This window comes from Microtus oregoni, unplaced genomic scaffold (assembly GCF_018167655.1).
Source record: "Microtus oregoni isolate MIOR12 unplaced genomic scaffold, Mior012 000002F_ref0000024, whole genome shotgun sequence".
Lineage (NCBI taxonomy): Eukaryota > Metazoa > Chordata > Mammalia > Rodentia > Cricetidae > Microtus > Microtus oregoni.
In genome coordinates, this window is record NW_024543061.1 from 18,811,869 (window position 1) to 18,829,053 (window position 17,185).

The 17,185-nt window shown below is 39.0% G+C and overlaps 1 protein-coding gene across 2 annotated transcripts in view; it reads right to left on the reverse strand.

The window, feature by feature from the left end:
• The window catches only part of Ctnna2 (catenin alpha 2), a 1,108,102-nt gene that overhangs the window by 732,680 nt on the left and 358,237 nt on the right, over positions 1-17,185 (reverse strand). For both annotated transcript variants that reach the window (XM_041679862.1, XM_041679872.1), the window contains exon 7: positions 1,912-2,115. In XM_041679862.1, coding sequence (XP_041535796.1) covers positions 1,912-2,115 — 204 coding nt within the window. The remainder of the gene's footprint in view (positions 1-1,911; positions 2,116-17,185) is intronic.

The following is a 17,185-nucleotide window of genomic DNA, read 5'->3' on the forward strand; positions in this document are numbered from 1 at the left end:
GCATGCACGCACGGGCGCACACACACACACAAACACACACACACACTCAGCCAAACAAGAATCCACCTATTTCAATAGTACTCTATCGATAAATGACAAATGGAATTATATTTCACACTTTGATTACCTGTTCTTTCATCACATCCCACAGATTCTATTCATGGGAGCATACTTTATTCATATTTATTGATCTTAAGACTTTAACCATCACAGCTTTTGTAACTCCTACTACCTTCTTTGGGAATAATTGTTCATCGATGGGAATCCTAGTGTTCTGTAACACAAAGCTGAATTCTGCAGTCATGTCATTAGCCTCGTGCTGTTCTGTTAAAAGCAACGGCAAGTAGAATTCTAGATCCTGTGAGTATCCCTTTTCCACAAATCTGTTATGCAAAGGACTTGCTCGGGGTGGGATAGCCCTAGGTCACCAACATCTCTAGCTGTACTCTATAGAACATCTATGCAGTCAAATCACAGCATGTACTGGTCACAAAGAAATCCTCACAAATGCCTAGGTACCATAGCAGACATCCACAATTTATTCTTTGTTGAAAATAGGCAAGTCTTCCAAATTCAATTCATCTGAAGGTTCATGGAAAGGAAAGTGATTTTTTTATTTCTACATTTATTCTTGGCACGCCACACACACGTGGAGGTCAAAGGACAACTTTCAGAAGTAGTTCTCTCCTTCCACCATTTCCATCCTGGAGATCCAATTCAGGTCTCTAGGCTTGTTGCAAGAACCTTTAACTGCTGAGTCATCTCAATGGCTCAGGAAACAATCTGGCAATTTAGTTTCTGGGCTGTTCCCACTATACTTCCTTTTGCTTTTCAAATGACAGAAAAAGTCTGGCTACTTGCTTGAAGTTTATACTGTTGATTTAGTAAGCTACCTGGGTTTACTTAAACAATAGAGTTACTGGTTGCGGAGGTGGGGTGGGGTGGGGAGCGGGGGCTGGGGATGGTAACTCTGTCTCAGCATTGTCTAGCAGTGTTGCACCATAGTGCAAAGCTGTCATAGATTTCCCAGCATCCCTGTTAGCATACCTCAGTGCCATAAAGGACTTTCGGACAACACAGTACACACCAAGCCCTGACTTGATTGACAGTTTTGTTTTGTTTTTTTTCCAACTTGTACTTGATCATCTCAGAGACAAGAATCCTGAACAGAGAGAACAATGCTCACTCATAAATGGAAACTCTGGGGCACTTATCTAAAGCATGAAGCAAATGAACACAGCTATAATTTAATGCCTTCCAAAGCAAAGAGTATGGATTCAGTCACCTTGTATTTTACATGTACACACAAGCACACATCACAATTTACAAGAAGTGGAGAGAAAGATTGTTGTCTGTGCCATCAACAGTGAAACTCCCATCACACTTATTGGAAAGTCACTCATAAGAATTGCTACTTGCAGAATAGGGCTAATAAATTCTCCCAAGTTTGTGGGCAGCTAGAACTTTTCCACTTTGTTGGACCAGCATGAACACTTTAAAACTCGCTGTGCTTATTAATGCCTTTCAGGGCTGAAGATTAGCATCTATTGCTATTTTTAGCTTTGAAAATGTACTTTGTGAAGGACCAATTGGCACAGCCTCCTTTGTTCCTATCAATCATCCACCTTCACCAAATGAAATCCTACTTAAATCAAATTGCAACCATTGAAATGACCAAGACAACACCACTCGAACAACTGAGTTCTTAGATTTTACACTCCACTCAATTCTTCCATCTTGAACACACACTTAGAAACATAATCAGAGCATAGGCTTCCCCCAAAGCAATTCTTTGGCAAAACCATACTCTTCTTCAGAAAACCTGTCCTCTTTTCCTGCTATGACTAATTTCATCACAAGAGTAAAAGGCGTGATCCACTGAGATGAGAAGGGCCGGAGGCCTGCACTTACGTTATTCATGTATTCGCTTAGCAGGTCCTGGAGTGCCTGGCGCACCGCATTGCACTCGGCCACAATACGCTCACGACGGTCATCACGTGTGCAGGACGAGTCTGCCATGAGGGCCGCTCCACTGATGATGCTCTCCAGTCTTTCTTCCAGTGATGGCCGGAACCTGGCCTCGCTGAACGTCATGGGGTCCAGGATGATCTTATTCTGAAGGGATCAGGAGAGAAAAGTGAACAGGAGAGAGAGAGTTGCCTCAGACACTTTTGTGCATGAAATTATCTGAAGCTAAGACAAGACAGCCCTCCCTGGAAGCGAAACCAAGATACTGAGACGGATTCTGAAATATTTTTGAGAAAGTTTTTTCCCCCTAAATGTAATCTACAGATTGAGAACAGCAAGTCTTATTTGAAGAATGTATTCTTGGTTAAGGCCATCTGTGGGGAGGCATTTTCAAATGAGATAATGACACTGGCTTCGTGGCCTTCAAGGAAAGCACAATGTAACAAGCAGAGGAAGTAGGAAGGTTTGAGAGCTAAAACATGATTTGTAATTAAATTATACATTAGGCGTGTACAGAACATCCCCCAGAGGAACAGCAGAGGAACAGCTGTCCTTGAATCCCCAAGCAAAAGGCATCCGAAAAGTTAATTTCCTACTAGGAATTAACACCTTTTATATTAAATCAAGGTTTTACAAAATACGACCTGGAATGTATGCACCTTTGTGAGTTCCTTTGCAATTATTAGTTTTTCTATCAGACAATCTCCTTCCAGTTCACTCTCTCTGTCTCATGCTTATAGCTTAAGATGTGAGGTCTCAGCTGACTGCTCCACTCCCCATGCCTACTTGTTGCCATATTTTTTGCCATGATAGAATCAACCCTCTTGAACCATAGCTGAAATCAGCTCTTTCTTCTATAAGTTACCTTGGTTATGATGTTTTATCAGAGAAATAGTAAAGTAACTAATATATTAATCATCAGAGAAGGTTCTTTTTGCAGAGGATGGCGGTTAATATGAAGACCTATAATTGTTCAAAGGGCAGTTTTATGTGAGGGTTCAGCCCCCAAATAGGATATCTATATCACATCTACATCACACACACACACACACACACACACACACACGGAGACATGAAGGGTATATCACACACACACACACACACACACACACACACACGGAGGCATGAAGGGAGGGAGGGAGGGAGAGAGAGAGAGAGAGAGAGAGCAGAGCTCTCAGGGAACATCACCGAAGAGACAAGAGAAGCATTCTCACAGTCAGAGAACAGAGCAGACTGCTGACATGTAGTGTCTGCTGGACATGATAAGGCACGTGCATTCTTGAACTCACAGCAGCTTTGGCTGCCTGGACAAGATTTGCAAAAGACCCAGCTAGCCAACATTCTAGTATGATAGGCAAGGGACTCATGGGGGGCTCCCATGCATAGCTGAGGAGGTATTGGCAGCTGATGATGTCTAGATGAAGGAAAGTCAGTTATTTTTAGAGTTGTAGATCTGGTTGGTTTTCTAGGCTCAAGTGGATTGTCCTTTTAAGTTCATATGCACAGAACTATTGTGATCAGTGGGTTATAAACATTTTAAAAAGAGATGGATGAACAAGAAGTGAACAGGAAGTTGAGGAGAGTCATGTGGGAAGAAAGGGTTCAGAAGATGAGGAAGAACAAGGGGGAGACATAATCAATGTACATTATATACATACATGGAATTCTTAAAGATTAAATGAATTCAAAACAAGAAAATTTTAACAGTAGAGGGATATCTGCTTTCAAGAATCTTAAGGTCTTGAATGGTCAATAAAGATGGGCTCTTAGAGAGGAAGAGGGCAGGCCAGATTTCAAACCCACATGAACCCTGGATTTTCCAGATAGTTGCTGTTGATCAAAGTACTTCTTTCTTAATGCCTTAAGTCTGTAAATGGGAGACAGACACTGCTTTTGGCAAAGTGGTCTTCATATCTATATTTTCTTCTAGTTTATGAAAGTTATAGGAAAGAAATGTTTACAAGTATCACATGTGCTCTTTGGGATCTGCCCACCATGTCACACAAGCATTGGGTATCATGGTCCAAATGGTGACAGATGTTATGGGGAGGTCCTGGAAGAGCGTATGGCTCATTGCAGTTCATCTTTACAAAAGAAAGTTTCAGAAGGAACCTGACAGTGGAGACAGGTGTTTCTGCTCTGCCTTGCCCTGTATCTCTGTACTAGTGCTGTGTCCACAGTCAAACCCGTCTCTCTCTTTGTTCTTCTCCCCTCTCTTCTCCTCCACTCCTGCTCTCCCTTCCTTTCTTCTCTATGACTTTCTGTTGTGGAATAAAAAGCAAAAGACCCTGGCATTACACTTAAAGGAATACCTGGTCAAAACAGAATTAATCCTCTACCTTCTTTATAAAGATTAGTGACTGATTTTCAAAGACCTACTTTATAAAAACTTACATTAACAAACACTACTATAGAATTATTTGTTCTTGGCCTAGGGCAGATTTTTATCTTTCCTTTCCACTAAAAATCTCAAGAAGTGTCAGTTTTATGGAAATTTGCTGAGGCAAAACTTGAACTTCTTGAAAAACTGTCAAGTAGTTTCTCCTTAGCACAAGGAAAGTGTTGTGCTCCATTTGAACACTGACTCCTAAAGTATTTCCTAGGGGACACTTACCTCAGAGACACAATCTACCAATGCAAAAATAAGGTGATGTGGCCAGGAGTGTTTTGAAAATACTGCCTGGCTCACAGAAAATTATCTGTAATGTTCTGAAGAGTCCTGCATTATCAGAGCCTGTTCAATGCAATATTTTCAGAACCTACTTGAGCACAGAGAAAGCACCCTTTAAAACATGTACAGAGGAGCTGAAGAGATGGCTCAACGGCTAAGAGTGCATACTGCTCTCGGGGATGATCAGATTTTGGTTCCTAACCCCCCTTCCCCATCAAGGCCTCTCAATACCATCTGTATCTCCAGTTCCAGAGGATCTGACACCTCTGGCCTCCATGGGCACCCACACTCATGTACACATACCTATACACAGAAACATAGTCCAAAATAAGACAAATCTCTTTTATATAACCACATAATAATTTATGAGAACCTAAAGGAAACAGCTGGGTAACACAGGAAGGGAGACTTTACACTGTGAGCTGACTGAGTGCCCTAGCTCTCTGAGCTCACGGCTGTCATGAGAGTGATGCTAAAGAACAGTGAACCAGACAAACTCTGCATAAAAGTTACACCATCCATTACTTTACTAATGGAATTATTTATTATTTATAGATCACAGGGGGAAGGTTTGAAAAAAATCTCCATGGAAAAGAAACAATAAATTTACAACCTTCGAATCTATACACAAGGTGCCGACGGGAATCATTGAAGTTATGGATGAGAATGGCTGACGGGTGAAGCCACTCAGGAGAGAAAGGCATAAGGGCACAAAGCACTTTGTGTGTGTGTGTGTGTGTGTGTGTGTGTGTGTGTGTGTGTGTGAGACTTTGGATGTAAGCATGTGTGTGTATGTGTGTTCATGTGTCTATGGGATGGGGTTCTACTCACATCTCTGTGTTTCTGAGGCTGGACATTGGATGTATAGATACGGAATGGGGTAAAGACTGTGTGAGAGTAGGAACATGTATATACAAGTAGAAGGTGCTCTCCTTGTGTGAATGTGCTCAGAAGTACATACAGGGTAGCCAATGCATTTTCTCTTTCTTTCCCTCCTTCCCTCCTTCCCTCCCATCCTCGGTGTGTATATACATCTACTATTTTTTTTTTTTGGTTAGTAAGTACAGGTTTCATAAACTAGTAGAGATAGCTGTGTATGTGTTTAAGTTCAGACAACTGAAAAAAATATTACCCAGGATCTAGAATGTGGGAAAAATAACAACTAAGATACAAAAACAAAAATGGAACTAAATGAGTTTACAGGCTCAGAAGCTGAAGGATAAAAATCTTTCTACATTTCCAAAACAAATAAATAAACAAAAAAATCCACTGGATCTGAGTTATGAATGATTCTTCCCAGAGAATGAAAGAAGATAGACATTCAAAACATTATTGGAAGAGACACAGAAAGGGAGGAAAATAGGGAGGGAGGATTTAAGTAAGCTAATTTTCCTAAAACAATCCCCATCCTTTATGATCAGCAAAAATATCCTGAGAACTCTCTTCTACACTGCTGCTCAGTCACTCCCACTGTTCTGTAAGGCTGTCCTCCCCTACAGGAAGGATCTGTTTTCTCCTCATCCTCCAGACTCTCCCATTGTTCTCCAGGATTCTGTTTTCCTTCCTTCCTCCTAGGCCAAATGGGCAAAATGCCACCGCCAAACAGTAACAGGGCCAGTCCAAGGCTGCTCTCTGTCCATTCAAAGCTAAGATGTGCTTCTACGAGAGGATTTTTATCTATTTCTCATTGTAATTTAAAAATCGTGTCTGCATTCTTCAAGTCCTTTCCCTGTTTGATTTTCTAGTGCTTTTTAGTATTTTCAGGTTTTCTCATATGAAACAACTGTGGGCTGTATCTCTTATTTTTTCTTTATAAATTCTTTAACTCAGTTTAATATCATCCTATATTGCTTTTCTTTCATTCTGATTCTTTCATTCTGATTATTTGACTTGCATAGAATTTTTAATTAGTCTCTTCCATTTAAAAATTAGTGTTCTGAGCAGTGTGGTGGTACATGCTCTGGATCCAAGAATTGGAAGGCAGAGGGAGGCAGCCTTTTCAGTTTTTCTTGTCTTACTGCCCTGGATAAGACTCCAGAGACCACTTGAAATTGAAATAGGAAAAATGGACACCTGTCTTCTTTCTGATGTTAATGGGAATGCTTTGAGTTTTTCTCCATTAAGTGGGAAGTAATGAGAAATCCATAAGCACTAGGGGAAAGAGAAGCATTCGTCTGGACAGACACGGCTACTGGTAGACTCCCACAGTCCACTAGATGGATCCATACTCATGCATATGGTCAGCACTACATGGACTTAGTGGGTTACTTAGAGAGGGAGATGCTTACAAGTCTTTCTGCATACCTGGGAATGACAAAGAGTTTTGTCTTAGTAGCCAGGAAACTCCTTATGCAAAATAAATAGGAAGAAAAATCTTTGCCTCATATTTAAGCTTCCTGAAATTCAGCTACTGGAGTCATGCAGAGAATAGCTGAGTCACCTCAAATATATAAAATTTATAAAATGTCAAAAAAGATAATGAAAAAATATTTGCTAATATGATGAATTGACAGATTTAATAATTGGCTTATCCTGATTAAATTTTTTGGCATGGAAAAAAGTAAATGGCAGTGGTCAGACATTACTGTGGATCCTTTTCTTGTTCGTGATCCACTGTCAAATAAATGTGTCCTCAAGCTTTATTGCCTTCACAGATCAAGGTAGCAAGTGAAGGAATAATGAATTGTGATGTTCTCGCTCATAAACACCAGACCTTCACCATCTGCTGTCTAGCATAGCTATTCCAAGTGGAACGGGCACAAGAAAAGAGGAAATGTCAACACGCCCTTACAGTTATTCACCTGCCATTATTTTAAAGATCCAAAACCCTAAATTCCTCACAGAAGAACTTCATATTACTCAAGCACACTCTTCTAAAGAAATATGTCCTTTGACATAAAGTCACTGAAACATAGAAGTCTTCAAACTCCTCCTAACAATGCACATTCAAGCTCAAAAATATTTTTGCCAATGTTTCCTTGGGAATAAAAGACAATGTGTATTTATATTTCGGTTCTAATCTGCATTTTTTTATTTCTACATCTCTGTTTACATTTAAAGATCTAAATATTCTAGTTTGTCCTGCTTTAGGTGTACAGAACTGGGCAGGCTTTGAGGTTCAGGGCATCCCTTCTTCTTCTCCCCAGTATACAATTCAAGCCCTTAATGTTTTTTTGGTATTTGAAGACGGTACTTCAGAGCTATATCGAGCCTTTGCTTCAGTGAAATTTGACTATTTGAGCATGGCAACAGAGAGACCTAAGCAGAAGTTTAGATATTAGGTACAGGTTTCCTGCTGTTCTGGCCTTTCAAAGATTGCCTAGGTTAGGACAATCATGTAGGTTCCAGTGAGATCAAGGTCTTGGAAAGTATTTGATTGTGTATTGAGTTATTTCCTGGCACAGATACAAGCCATGGCAAAATTAACATCATTGAAAAATCTGTCAGTCCTTTGAAGTACATGACTAACAACCCTCAGTCAGTCTCTCCCTGTGTTGTTACAATGGCTATAGAAAGACAAAGATGGATGTTTTATAACATTGGAGGAGGCGGAATTTTTTTTTCTTTTCAATAAAACATAAATAAATACAATAAAAAAACAAAAAAACCTTGAAAACTGAAAGTGAAAATCCCCTATTGATGATGATTGATCCTAATTCAGGCATGAATACTTTAAATAGTTCTTTTAAAGACTGAAGTTTGAGATAAAAGCACAAATCAAATTTGATATACTAAATTAACTGAGGTATCCAAATCAAAGCAATATTATTTGCTCAGTTTTAAACATTCTCCTTGTGGTATGTCATAATTAGCATAACTACATCTCCATCTTTTGCTATTCTGTGCCAAGCTCCCTCAGTGTGAATCTACATCTTTACATGAAAAGTTTCTCTTGACCTAATTGGAGTAACATTTGGAACGAAAAATAATGAGTTTAAATCATGCATTTTATGAAGTTGCAGAAAAACTATGAACAGCCTCTTAGATTTGCCTTAATTTTATAAAATTGTAAATCGCCATATTGATAGCATACTCTTTCTTCTGAGGTATATACTTAAAAACAAACTAATTATGGCACTTACCTACTTAAGATATTATTTGTAATTGCACAGTTCAGTTTTTAATTGGAAATAAATGACAAAGATAATGACTTGGTAATTAAAGAATATTTTTATCCGTGTTTGATAGTTTTCAAAAGACACATCTACCTATGCCCACATTAATTTCATGTTAGAGAAGGCAAGGAGACTCTGGACCACAGTTACTTCTCAGAGATTAGGAATACACTGGGTGAAGGCCTTAGGCTCTGACCACACTACCTGGATTATGAAACATGATGGAAGCCAGTTGTACTTTCTGTAACTGATCATGGGCATGTAGTGGATTACCATGGTGTCTTGAGCACATTATTAAGCTCTGGATGAAGACAGTTTTACAGCCAATCCTAGCAGAGCAAGATTGGATTAAGAATCCTGTGATTCCATGAACAAGATATATGCTAACTCAGGACAGAAAAAAAGTCACAGCATGGAGATGTGGTGAACAGAGAGGGCCCCTCAACTCTTGCTGCCAATAGATAACTGCCTGGAGAGGGAGAGTAGGTTTTCTATAAGGGTGTGGCCCCTGAAGGGTTGACCATGCTCCAGTGGATGGCCACACACCCAGGAATATATGGGCAGCACCAACTGTACCTGATGGAATAACCAAAGGAGGACAGACGTAAGTTGGGTTGGTGAGGAAGGGGTCATGGGTCTGAGAGGAGTGAGAGAAAGGGATAAATATGATCAAAAGACACTGCACAAAATTCTGGGAGAAAAAGTACAATTTAAAAATGACAAAAGAAAAGAATCCTCATCTCCACTCTGTGGATTGATCAGCCGATGTCCACACGCACTTCATCAGATCAAGTCTTGTGAGCTTAATAAAGAGGAAAGGGTTTTGGTTTTTTGCTAAGAAAGTGGCCACCTGACTTCTTCTCTTTCAACTCTCCATACTCCTGACCATCTTTCTTACTTAGTCTCATCCTCTGGTCTCTGTGTTCCTACCACATTTTACTCCCCAGTTCCTAGTGTAACCCTCCCTGTGCATCACACGAGCCCTTGGTGGTGGTGGGGCTTCAGACCTTCTTGAACTCTCAGTACTTGAACTTCCCCCACCTGCTGCAGAAAGCAGACAGACCTCATGGTCTTTCTTTGTATCCTTTGTAGTTTTCTAAGAACTCTAAGAGCTCAACCACTCCCATTCCTTAGTCAATACCTGCTTAGGAGAAACACAAAGATCCATGTAACACTCTAAACCTCTTGAGATACCAACTTCCACTTACACCAGTCACTAGTCATTACTGTAGGTTGATCGACCATCATCTCCAGAGCAGTGTAGCAAAGCTTACTAACATCCAAGTCCCTGATTTCTTGGAAAGGAACCCATGATCTCAGTTCAGTGCCTTGGAGTGCTCGTGTGAGTCTAGAATCAGTGAGAAAGTCTCTACTAACATATGAAGTAAGTAGTGCTCAACAGCACAGATGCTTCCAGAAAGCTACATTGTACAAACTAAAGAAGGTTTTTCATTTCCAAAGAACCTTCATCTCAGGTCTTTATTATTATCATTATCATCATCATTATCATTATCATTATTATTATTATTATTATTATTATTATTATTATTATTATTTTACCAAAAGACAGACATCAGTGTGATCTAGGGCTAGAATACAGCTAGTTTCAGATGTTAAGAGTTGAGTGTACTGTGGTCTAACAATGCCCATTTTAACCCTCAGATGGTTCCAATCTGATAATATTAAGAAGCAGCCCATTAAAGAAGTGATCAGGGCCTTCTGGCCCCCTCACAAGTGGCACGGTTTTTATAAAAGAGGTTTTATATATATGCACCACATTGCTTTTCCTTCTACCTACTGCTGTGTGGAATGAAATGCTCTCCTCTTCATAGAATATAGTAATACGGGGCATCCTGTAGTTAGATGGTCAGATGGCAGCTCTTACTACATAAAGAAACATGGCAGCATCTCATCTTAGACATCTTAGCCATTAGAACTATGAGAAGAAACACTTGTGTTGCTCAAAATTTGATCAGTCTAGGGTATTCTACTGGAACTGTGACCAGGGCTTAAATGGCTTAAATATTGAGCACTCTATTTGGCTTAGGTGAAAAGAGGGATATTAGTTGTATCTGTATATCTAAGTTAGTAAGACAATTAAATACATCTAAAATACTCCTTAAAAGATTATGCTGATACTAGGCACAGAGTAAACAACAAATATCAATGATCAAACAGCTTGAAATAGCTCTTTCTTCTCATGTTCCACATTTCTGGGGTCACTCTACATTATGCATTAACTTCATAATCGGGGTTCCAGAGCACCCTCCTTACTCGTCCAACTACTTGCTAACGAGTCATTCTTAAAATCTGTTTATCACCTGTATGTGGATGGTTTAAACATATGTGAGCACATATGCATGTGTGTATTGTGTGTGTCTGTACACGCACATGACAGAGAGAGTCCATGTAAGAAATTCCACCAGATAGGATGCTTTGCCTTCAATTTAGTATCACCTGCAGTTTGCTGAAATTTCCCCACATAAGCAAGACATGACTTTATGCTGATGAACTGAGTTAGGTTTTGAAAGTGAACACAATATACGCAGATAGATACAGATGGACATTTAAACATGTGCATTTCAGTATGTTCTGGTGTCTGATGTGGCTCGGTGACCTTCAGATTTACAGTTAATGAAAAGTAGCCAGGCCTGATGATGGATGTCATTTCTGCTCACTGTGGGAGGGGAGTCTACCTGAGAGAGTCAGCTCCTCCTGTCAATAAATTTCTGTTATTGTGATTTATCTAGAAAGATGGATTACCTTAAATTTTCATAATGTTTGATCCTGACTCACGCAGAAAAAGAACTACTTTAAAATTCCATGCATTGTAAATGGAACCCATAGGCATTGTGTAATGGGGAGCGCATGAGTACAGAGGGCAACAGGTAGGTCTCAGTGCAGCGGTAGGGCCACAGAAACAATATTTTATGACAATTTGGAAATCTCTCCTGAAGATTTGAATCCATTAGTGTTAGCAAATGATGGCCTGACAAGGTCTACAGTCTGTTTTTGTATAGTCTTCAAGCTCAGAGTGAACTTTCAAGCATTGTGTGTTTCTTTGAATAATCTCATGTACACAAGGCTACTCTAAAACTCACCATGGAGCTTCAAATGACCTTGCATTTCTGATTGTCTAGCCTCAAACTCCCAGTGCTAGGTTTATAGGTATGTTCCATCATGCCAGTATTTTTCGGTGCTGGGATGGAATCCAAGGCTTTCTTTATGGTAGGCAAATACTATACCGACTGAGCAGCAGCCATGACATCCTGAGTTTTATCATTTTAAGTAGGTGTAAAACCATAGGATTGTTGATATAATTCCATGTAAAACCCTCTCTTTCATTGAATCCATAAGCAATCAGAAAATAAACAGTCAGAGGGAAAAATGCCATGGAGAAATTATCAGTTGAACGATTAGTTACTGGATTATCAGTGGCTGGAAAATTTAAGTTTAATACTTGTAAAAACAAACTTCTTACCCCAGAAATCCATTACACTCTGCATCTTCAATTGAAAATCTTAAATTAGCCACTTAGAAAGAAAGTCAATTTGTATTTCTCAGAAGCAATTGTGACTTAATTGCTGTTATCAACCTAATAAATTATGAGGTGATTTCCACAAACTGGTTATGCACTCAAATTTCATGTCTTATGGGAGAATAGTTGTATCAATATTCTACAAATATGAAAGGGAAATTAGCTCACTGGCCATGGGGGAGACACATACACCTTGAACATAAACTAATCTATCTTTTTCTGTCTGTTTAATAAGAAGGCAAATTAAGATGGGAAAGAAAGAGTTTGTATTTCCCAGTAATCATGCACAATGTGTTAATTCCTTATCAAGAAATATCACATGGCTTTGAAATATTCTTTTTGATTAATGAGAATGTCATACTCACTTCTGAACTTTGGAGTTTGATGCAAGTCTGTTTACAATACTTAAATTGTATCAACTCTGTGCAACACTGGAAAACAAACATGCTGACCAAAATGATAATATATGCCCATTGGAACAAACCAGAGTGTTCACCGACATATGGATGGCTATTGTGAAGAAGTTTGCGAAGCAATAGCTCAAACACTTCAGACATTAATCTGCATAAACCAAGTAGCCACTGAAATCAACAAATTAACAAAAGCATTTAAACATCCATTCATCAGACGCTTACTTTCTGAATCATCCTGACAGTTCAGATAAAAGTATGGATGAGCCTGAATAGCCATTGTTATAGTACAAATTTGAAATACATTAGATTTTACTCTGCACATAGCACTGTGTCAACATGGGGGAATAGTGGTTGAAGCAATCAGAAGGCTTAGGAAAGGGAGATGGTTAATATGGAATGTTGATTGCACTGAGAGATGTCTAAGAAATCAGAAGGCACACCTCTGAGTATATTTAAGAAGGTATTAACTAGCTAGAAAAGAAAGCTGGTAAGATGTAGTTTTCTAGATCAACGTGATACATCAACAAAGGTTGCTCAATTCTCTCTGTGAATGTGTATGTGTTTGTATGTGTACCTGTGTGCAAACATGCATGCGTATGTGAAGAAAAGATATGTTGGATCTGCTAAAGACATTCATTGTAGTTAAGAGAGCATAGAAAGCATGCAATTTCAGGTTTTGAACACAGAGTTGAGTACAGACCTGGAATTCAGGAAGGAGGTTGGAATTAGAGAAGTAAGTAGGTATACTCTATGAGATGCTTACCAAAGGAGCCAGTGAGTGAGAGTCACATGACATAAAGGAAAGAATTCTGGAGAAACCCATATTCAAATGAGAGAAAAACAGAACACGTTATTAAATAAAAAACACAGTATTCTAATAGGCAGGAGAAAAACAAAGAAAAGAGGGATAATTATGAAAGTCAAAGAGGGTGTAGCCTTGGGCAAAGAAATGACTAAAGAGGAGAGATATGTCAATGGTGGGTGACCTGGGAAGAAAGTACACACAAGCGAACCCTAAGGCAGATGAGCCTGTAATCTTGATGTTCTGCAAAATCCAGGAGAAAAGGTACAGTAATTTTTACCTAACAACATCAAACATTCACAAGTCACTTTTCTTATTTTTGCCATTAGTTTTTATCTTATCAATTACATCTTCTTCCCTCTGTATGTGAGTTTCCCTGAAGTAAGAAAACCTTCTGATCCACATAAATGACTGGCTTACTTTGCCTCATCCAGTAGCAAAAGGTATTGTCAGATATTCACTCATTCCTTGTTCCTTCAGTGTTTATTGAGAATCTATTATATGCTAGGTACTGTGAGGCATCAGTAGTCAAAAGTTTTCTGCCATAAGATACATTGTTAAATGGGATGCATTTCAAAGAATATAAATTAACACACACACACACACAAAAAAAAACACCTTAGGCTTCTGCTCTCTCCCTCCACCATACTTTTTTTTTTCCTATTCATGAAAACTATTTTTGGAAAAAAATTAATGGTTCAAGAGCTGATTGGAAGATAGAAGATTTACTATTTTTCAGAAATCTGCCATTTAAGAATGTGCAAACTCACTAGATTGCTGGATGGAATCAACATTACTCACCTTTGTGTATAGCACGTTAGCACAGGCAACTGCTTCTTCTCCCTTCTAAGTCCCCTTTATCATTTTCTTTGTGGCACCAAGAGATCCTTTTTTATTTGTCTAGTCCCAGGTCCCCTTCCACCAATTTTTGTTATGGTTGCTACTCCCACTCTGCTGGGGCAGCCTATGTAAGGCCTGCCGTACAGCTGGGCAGAGGTGAACTGCTTGAGTGCAATTTATTAGCACTTGTGGGCTCATGACACAGATCTTTATTTCTAGAGTAATCTGCTATTGTCCAACGGCAGTTCACTGACAAAATTAGCCTTTCCTAAGTATAAATTATTACAGGTTATGCAGTGCTTAATTAAATATGCAAAAAGACAGATGCAAGGGATTCCTGTTTGTAGTCTCTAGTTAATACCTACACAGAGACACTCATTTATTTATTCCTTATATAGAGTTGAAACAGTGGTTACTAAATGTGCTAGTTTGAATCTAATTGGTCTCCCTTATCCCATAATTTCATAGGGAGTGGTACTATTAGAAGGTGTGGCTTTGTTGGAGTGGGTATATATTTTTTGGAGGAAGTGTGTAACTGCGGGAGCAGATTTTGAGGTTTCATATACTCAGGACAACAACCAATGGGTGGGTCAACTTCCTGTTGCCTGCAAGATGTAGGTCACTTGGCTGTTTTTCCAGCACCATGCCTGTCTCCATGCTGCCATGCTCCCTGCCATGATGGACTAAACCTCAGAATTTTAATATGCCACTTCATTTAAATGTTTTCTTATAAGAGTTGCTGTGGTCAGTGTGTCTCTTCATGCAATAAAAACCCAAACTAATAAAGAACTTGGTACCAGTAGTGAGGTATTGGTGTGATAGACTTGACCATGCTTTTGTTTGGAGGCATTTAGACTTTGGTACTTTGGGTTTGGAAAGTAGCGAAATTCTTCAAGCACTGCTTAACTACGTATGTTAACAGGAGCATGGAAACCAAAGGTGCTGATAATGATTTGAAATGTTGGGAGCTGGCCCAAGAGGTTTCAGAGAGGAATTTTAGTGTGCTGCTTAGAAATCTTTCTTGAGCTATTTTGGTGAAGAGAGTGGCTGTCTTTTGTCTGTTTCCAAACAGTCTGTTTGAGGCTAAAGTGAGACATAGCACTCTCATCTCCTGCACGATGTCAGCCTGCATGCTGCCATGCTCCCTCATGATCATAATGGACTGAACCTCTGATATTCTAAGTGGGCCACCCTCAAATAAATGTTTACTTTATAAGAGTTGCTATGGTCATGGTGTCTCGTCACAGCACCAGATCCCTATCTAGGACACTAAGGTATGAATATACAATAGTTATTCTCATGAAAATATGAAGAACTGATATATTTAAAGTTTTACTTCTAGTTTTTAATTATTTGTCTATGATGTCTGTGAGTAGGTTTCTAAATGTAAATTCAGTGCCTGTGGTGGCTAGAAGAGAATGTCAGATCCCCTAGAGCTAGAGTTTCATGTGATTTCAAGTGTATGGGTGTATAGCAGGCATGCCACAGTGTGTGTCTATAGATAAGAGGATGATTTTGGGGAGTCAGTTCTCTCTTTTCTCCATGTGAAACCCAGGATCAAACTCAAGTATTAGAGTTGATGGCAGTACCTTTACTCGTGATGCCATCTCTCCAGCCTGACATCCATTTTCAAAAAGTACTATGACTGGCTAGCATGTGTGTAGTTATCTTTATTAAATCACATAACAAAATGTTTTCATTAATTATTATTACAATAAGCCTAGTGGCCACATTTACCCTATGAAACTAAAATAAGGGAAGGGGATCAGGTGCCAGGTAGGTGTGAGAAGGGAACCTAGGAAGTTCAGATCCTTCTGGAGAGCAAAGTGCCCTCTGTTCAACAGACTGAGAAGTGAACCTACTATAGTCAGTGGGATTATGTACAGAAGTTTGAACTCCTTGAACAAGCAGAACAGAAGAGGGGTAACTATGTCTGGTTCTGAGAAAGACAATTTTACCGGCAGCTTGAGAGAATGGAATGAAAGACGATAGAAGAATGAAAAAGAAAACACCTGACAGGGTGCCCTAAGATGCGATGATATAGCTTAATCAACCTTGTAATATATATGTTAGATTTTTCTGTATCAGGTGTGAAAACTGACCAAGATTGAGACTTTGGTGGAATTCTCACAACCATGATTTTCCAGTCATATTTTGGTAAAAGAATCTCTCTAGAGTTGCCATAACCACAGCACAGGCACAGGAAGACAGACAAGTGAGGTGCTTTAATAATAATGTTAGGAACTGAAGTATAAGAGAAAACTTTATTTTATATATATATATATATATATATATATATGTATATATATATATATATATTTAGTGATTAAAACCACATATTCAGCCTGATGATTTAAGAGAACACCCACAAACACAGTACACACATGCACATACACACATATGCACACACATAATGCATACATACACACAAGTACATGTGTGCATACATAATACTCATCTACACACTCATGCACAACAGTCTCTGAAGGGAGTGCCCCCTCCTGCTAGAAAAGTTCAAGTAGATTGCTCTGTTCACACTGATGTTAAACTTAAGAACTGTGTTGACTGATTGTTTTTACTGTCAAATTGACACAACCTAGAGTCACTGGAACAATTATTTATATCTAGTTGGCCTGTGAGTGTATCTGTAGGGGACTGTCTAGACTATAAACTGATATAGGAGGGCCTACTTCAGAGAAACAGATAAGGAAATTAGAAAATGATCATTAGTAAAAATGAAAAAAAGGGAAAAACAAAGGTCAATGAAAAACAGTATGAAATATATTCATGCACACACACATATTACTCACACATACGTGTACACACACACGGGATGTC